General features: G+C 40.8%; 1 protein-coding gene across 3 annotated transcripts in view; it reads right to left on the reverse strand.

Annotated features, from left to right (window-relative positions):
- Nucleotides 1–4,060, reverse strand: part of MRPS35 (mitochondrial ribosomal protein S35) — a 32,349-nt gene extending 28,289 nt beyond the window's left edge. For 2 of the 3 annotated variants that reach the window (XR_013943075.1, XM_080572607.1), the window contains exons 1-4: nt 3,838–4,060; nt 1,874–1,917; nt 1,073–1,240; nt 625–685 (exon numbers count right to left, since the gene is read on the reverse strand). Coding sequence is in view for 2 of the 3 variants with exons in the window: in XM_080572607.1 (XP_080428733.1) it covers nt 625–685; nt 1,073–1,240; nt 1,874–1,917; nt 3,838–3,964 (400 nt within the window). In the remaining variant the exon portion in view is untranslated. The remainder of the gene's footprint in view (nt 1–624; nt 686–1,072; nt 1,241–1,873; nt 1,918–3,837) is intronic. The other variant, XM_080572606.1, reaches the window with a different exon arrangement.
- Nucleotides 4,061–6,618: the final 2,558 nt, after the last annotated feature.

Genomic DNA, 6,618 nt, shown 5'->3' on the forward strand with positions numbered 1-6,618 from the left:
CTCAGATTTCTAATTCCGTCTGGTTCCTATGCTGTGTACACTTGTATATTGGCAATTAAAGACAGGTCTCTTTATCACCTCCTCCATACACTAGCTTCCACATCAAGTTCTCTTAAATGGCTAGCTGGCAGAGGTGCTCTTGTTCTTCACTGAATCTCCCCTGCATACCTTGCTGTCACACAGCCTTTCTTTTATTAATGCTAGTTTTTAAATGCATACCAGAATGACTGCACATTAGCCGTGATTAAACCAGGCTTTAATCTTCTTAGAACTGAGTCATATCCATCATTCATTTTCTTTAAGACTATAAACTATGAATTCTTCACTACAAGCACTTTACCTAATAGTCTCACTGGTATACTGGAAACCTGACAAGACTTACCTGCCTATCACCTGTATGACTTAATGAAGCAAAATCAAAGAGTACAATACTAGCCAAAGCCTGATGAATAGCCAGCTTCAGAGGTGGATCATATCTCACTTCCTACTCCATCACAGTTACGCTCTGAATTGTCTTAAAAATACCAGAAATTGTTTTAAACAATGTGCCGTCCCCTCCCCCCCCAAAAAAAATATAAAGCCAAAGAAAACAACAGCTAAAACAACTCAAAACCAAATCCTCACCTTTGAGAGCTGCACAGTGTTTCTTAATTGCAGGAGGAGTAAGATGCAAAAAATTGGGAATCTAGAATAGACATACTAAGAGTTACCAAAATAATAGCATTTTGTTCATAAATAAAGGGGCATTACTGAAATCTGATTACACTTTCAACATTTGTTAATGTAATCATTAAATATAAGATTAAGGTAAGAAGGCTCTCCTCAAGTCTCATTTAGCATAAGACTTAAGCCCAATTATAAAAGTCACTGGCATGATAACCTCAGCCAAATCTGCTGATTTGGCTCACTTGTATTTCTTTCTTAGGTTTGCTACTATCTAATTAGAAGTAGAATAATATTCTATTTTTTATAGAAAACATTATCCAATAAAAACATTCTAATCAAAGCAGTGCAGTCTTAATGAATAACAATTTTCAAAGTTAACACGTACCAGTTCAATGTGGTACCTTACCTTTATAAGCTCTAAGTTGCCTTCTTTTGGTGGAGGTACTCCTCTCTTCACTGGGTAACCCATTCGAATCGGGAGAGGCACAGATGCAGCTTTAAATGCAGCTGCTGTTGGATAAACGCTGCTCCAGTCCTGGTTGAAAGCCATCCTCTCGGTTCTGGGAGGTGCATGCTAACAAACAGAAAATTATGAAAGTTGATAGAGATGCTGTTTTGTGAGACAAAGCAGGAACACACACAAAATTATTAAAATAATATTTTCAGGAATTCCTATCACTAAAAATTTCAAAACACACATTAACATCAAACATTAGTGTTCGTTTCCAATGGAATTTTTAAAGGACAGCCTCTCAAGATTTCGGTGGCAGGCCTCTCTCAATATAAATAATAAAACTGCATTTATTTCAGAAATGCTTAAGAAGAAGATGTGGCCATTATCTTGTCCTGTGTCAAATCAAAGGAGAGTGGAATCAAACCAGTATTTAATAGTGAACTCAATATCCTGAAGTACCTGAAGCACTCAGTAGAGAGAGAGAGAGAGAGAGAGAGAAAGAGAGAGAGAGAGAGAGAGAGAGAAGACCTGTAGCACATGGTCTTGATACATGTTAATGGTTTTGGTTTTTTTTAGAAAACAGACTGAAAACAGCTAGGAGATTAAAGAAGTTAGGTGTGCGTTCCGGAATTTCATCACATTGGATCATTTCACCTTGTTTTGAAGGTGTTTCTGTAGAAACTATTAAGGTTTACAGTTTAGACTAGTTTCTGAGACACCACTGAGTTAGCTGCAAAAAGTACCAGTTCTTACCGATCTTACGAACTGTGAAGTCCTGCCTCTTCTCCTTATTGAAGCTGGAAGAAAAATAAAAAGGAACATTTTTCATTACAAACTATTATACGGTTTTGCGGAAAAAAATACAACGTAATCTGCATGCTTTTTTTTTCTTTTATCAAAACAATATATATTAATACTATTAAGTAATTCCAAGTCTCTATATTGCTACAGACAAAAAAAAAAAAACACCACCATCACCTCCTGATAACCATTCTTCAAATCAAGACATGAGAAAGAAGCCAGATGCCCTTAAGAGTGCAGAATAATCTTTCTGTGGAAATAAGAGGCTTTTCAAAGATTATGTTTCTTTGCCTTTATAGGCAAAGGGGAAGATCACATACTCAAGATTGTTCACTTTTTTTGGAACTTGAGATAATAAAGGCTTGGAAGCCATTTAGTCAGATTGAGATTATCCTAGAAACATATCAACAAAAATTTAGTGGTTATAGGATAAAAAATATTTCACTAGCATAATTTATTCCAGTTTGACCCAAGAAGAAAGAAAAATGAAGTGAGTGAAAATACACTTTTGCCTTAGTAACTATGCTTCTGTTGTTCTTTCCCACACAGCTGCTTGGTCACAAAACATTCCCCATTAGCATACACGACAGCTAAACCAACTCAACAGTTCACTGCCAACAAAAGATTTCCATGGCTCCATCTCTTTCTTCGACACTCTTTTTTTGTTCTAGTCTCAGGCTCATCTATCTTGCCTCTGTGTAAGTTTCAAGCTACCACATTGTACTGTTTTTCTTTTTGAATTTTACATGGGGAACATACTGATGAGTTTGTTTTCTGCCATTTTACATTGTTCATTGTGCATATTGAGCAGACACAGAGAAGAAGCAGCATAAAGTAACACAAAGTTTACTCTTTTTTAGCAAGCCTGAACCATTAGGCTCTTTTTTTTTTTCTTTTAAATCAACTGCCATCAGTTGGACCTCTGGGAAGGGACTCACAGAAATACAAAAGCCACCAAATCCCACTGGATTTTTGGTATAAACAGAAATCTTCACTTTCTTGCCTTCAAACACACACACAAAATAATAATTTGCAGTACTTTTTTGAAATACTTTAAAAAAAAAAAAAAGATTCTACAGTAGCCAAACAAGTGAAATTTGCTTTCAGCTATCATGTTTGGGCGGGGGGGGGGGGGGGGGGGGGGGGGAAGGGCTTAATTTTAGTATATTGTCGCTGTTTTGCTTTTTGAGGATTACCACATTACCATGCAGTACATGTTTAGCAAAAAACACTGAATGGACTTTACAAGTGGATGCTTTTGTTCTCATTGCCTTGTTAATTTGTTTTACACCCCTAACCCTTGTAAGTCTCAGAAAAACTCGTGAATTTCACAGTTCTTTTGTCTTCCTTATCTGTATATTTTAAGACTGATTCTATTCTTCCTCTTCCTGCTATACAGAAATCTAAAACAAAAAAAACACACATGGATCTCTGCAACAGTTAAGACAGAGTTCCTTTACCTCTTATTATCCCTTCTTATTTTTTGTGGTGCAGTCGCGCACAGACACACTTCACTCATACCAATCTTATTCTGTTACAAAGATTTCCAATTAGGACACCTTTTACTCCTGCAGTGCCCTGAGCCTCACTATCTGACAGCACCCAAGGGCCCTTTCCAGTAGCCTGGCCTCCTGAGCCTCCACACAACAGACGTCCACACAGCCTAGGAAAGCTGTACCTTGCTGGTACAACCCTGCCCAACAGGGTTCCGCACGTTTGGACCCATCTGGGCTCAGAACTGGCAGAACTGCCCAGCTTGGGCAAACATACAGCACACGTTCCTCGGCAAACCATGACACCCCCATTCAGAACACTCAAACTCAGACAACGCACTGCGGCTCCGCTGTAACAGGAACACAACACCTCGCTTGCAAATGTGAGCCAGGAGCGGCCCGAGAGCCGCCCCCCACCCTCACCTTCCCGTTGCTGGCCTTCCACAGTGCTGCCGGCTGGCACGGAGGAGTAAGCCGCCAGCCCAGCCGCCCGGCAGCAGCGGGCGAGCACGGCCCACAGGCCCGGCCCTGCCAGCGCCGCCACCGCCATCTTAGGGAGCTCTACGCCCGCAGAACGCCCCCATTCCTCCCAGCGGCACGGAAGCTGCTGCGGGCCAAGATAGTTGGAAAGGCGAAGCGCTCTGGGTGGGGTTTCCTGCCCATAAACGGAAGGGGAGGAAGGAGCAGAGAGGAAAGGCTAAATAAAATGCTGAAAAGAAGTTTTATCCCTTCTGGAAGAGGGGGAAGAGGAAGGGGCAAAGGGTAAGGAAAGCGAAGTGGGATCATGCTCAGTAATCATCTCGGCTTTGCCTCTGCCGTCTTATCGCCACCTCTGTCCTAGCACCAGCCAGTCTCTGGGCCAGGGGTGCTGTGCTGCGTTTCAGCTCGTGTTTCTTGCCGAAGGCAGTTTCTCCGGCTCATAAGCAGCTATGTGTAACTTCTCAGCGCCTTCATACGACTTTCTTTGTGTCCTTGTGTGTGTCTGTGTCCAAAGCAGGGGAATCGTAGAATTCTAGAGTCAGTAGGGCTGGAAAAGACCTTCAAGATCATCTGGTCCAACCATCCCCCTACTATCAATGTCACCCACTAAACCATGGCCCTAAGCACCAGGTCCAACCTTTCCTTAAACACCCCCAGTGAAGGTGACTCCACCACCTCCGTGGGCAACCCATTCCAATGCCTGACTACTCTTTGAGAAGAAATGTCTTCTCATTTCCAACGTGAACCTCCCCTGGTGCAACTTCAGGCCATTCCCTCTATTCCTATCGCTAGTTACCTGTGAGAAGAGACCAACCCCCAGCTCCCCACACCTTCCTTTCAGGTCGTTGGAGAGGGCAATAAGGTCTCCCCTGAGCCTCCTCGTCTCCAGACTGAACAACCCCCAGTTCCCTCAGCCGCTTCTCATAGGACTTATGTTCCAGGCCCTTCACCCAAGAAAGGAGGTGACACAGGCACAAGCAGCTGAGGAGATACGTGAAAGTGGAATTAAAGAGCAGAGGTCAGCAATGTGGGATGAGATAGGTCAGATGGAAATGCAGCTACCACCAGCACCACAAACCTGTAAGCAGGATGGAGGCAACTAACAGCGTCAGCTCTCTGTGAGGACGGACTCCTTCAGCTACTCCTGTAATTGAAACTCACTTTATTACTGTGTTGGAGCAGCATTTGAAATCATTTGCTTTTGGAGAGGATGAGTTTCTTCCCAATGGTGCGATCAGAAAGCACCATGCACAACTTCCGAGTGTTTGGGACTGTAAAGGCCACGTGCCCAGCCATGATAAACTATTGTTTCACAGCAGTTCTTCAGAAATCAGTTGCTCCTTCAGCAAAATGTGATCAGGTTCTACCCTGTGGTAGTTCAAACTGGAAACCAAATGATCATAATGTCATATCTGTAAATCAACCTATAAATTGCTAGATTACTTAATTTTCAGGTGTTTTTCTGTTTCTCAGAACCTGCTGGGTGCAGGTGCATTACAGCAGGTTTTTTGCTGTTTTTTTTTTTTTTCTGGTTTCTTTTGTGTAGCAATATACTTGTATCCCTGGTCACAGTCAAGGTTTCTGGCTTTATTTGCTTCAAATTACCACGTACCCATAATTTAGTTTACCTTTCTGATTATTAATATAGCATTTCACAGTGACTTCACAGTTACTTCATCAACAGTAACATAATCATTGTTCAGAATGCACTCAATAATGGATAATTGTTAATAGCTGAAATTAATTGCAATACAAACTTTTCAATAATAGACTTTCTGCAAGGTTCCTATTAATTTTACAAAATTTCAATTCTGGAATATCCATCCTATTGCTAACAGCATCTGGTAAAAAGACAAGACATGCTGAAATTATTAATAAGCGTCTAGTAATTGCTATAAACTAAGATTAATTAATTGAAGTTTGTAAATCTTCAAATTCTCAGAAAGGTAATTCTAATGCTAAGATGATCAAGGATCAATGAGAGCTAGGCATCGGAGAGAGGACTGGGGCTCGAGTGCTCCAAGAGGTTGAATCTATCCTGAGTTACAAAATTGAATATTTAGTAAGAATCACATACATACCTCCGGAAACACAGAATATATATTCTTCATGCTAATTACATGGGCTGCATAGCACTGAATATAGCACTGCATCTTGCACTGAATAGTATATAATAGGTTCAGAAATATCCCTTATAGATACTACCTGCTTCTCCAATTTAAAAGAAAGCGTTACTGCATTTTCAGTCTCAGAGTATTTGTTATGCACACCCTATTGCCTTCACAATGATGTGTCATTATCAAGGTTTGGAGAAACACTTTCTGTGTTCACACACACCTACGCTCCTACCTGTTTCCTCATGACAGAAACCTTGCAAGTCAGCTTATGTATAAGAAGATGAAATGGAGAATAAAGTTTGTATATAAAGTTTGATAAATCTTTGGCTATAATAACAATATATTTAGTGAACTTCATGAATACTACGCAATGATTTAGGCAACTTTACTGAAGTCCTGCTGTATATTCTTACACGAATGTTCTTGTTCTTGCTGGAACACACATTTAATTTTAGCTTATTTTACTTTCCACATTAGTGTAACATAAGGAGAGATCTTTTGTTGTTGAAACCATACAGTGCCAGGAACAGAACCAGATCCAGCTGCAGGTGTTATATGTTAACTAGGAGTTCTTATTTCATGACTTCAGCATTGGTCACTTGCACGT

Source organism: Anser brachyrhynchus (genome assembly GCF_964034855.1).
Source record: "Anser brachyrhynchus genome assembly, chromosome: 1".
NCBI lineage: Eukaryota > Metazoa > Chordata > Aves > Anseriformes > Anatidae > Anser > Anser brachyrhynchus.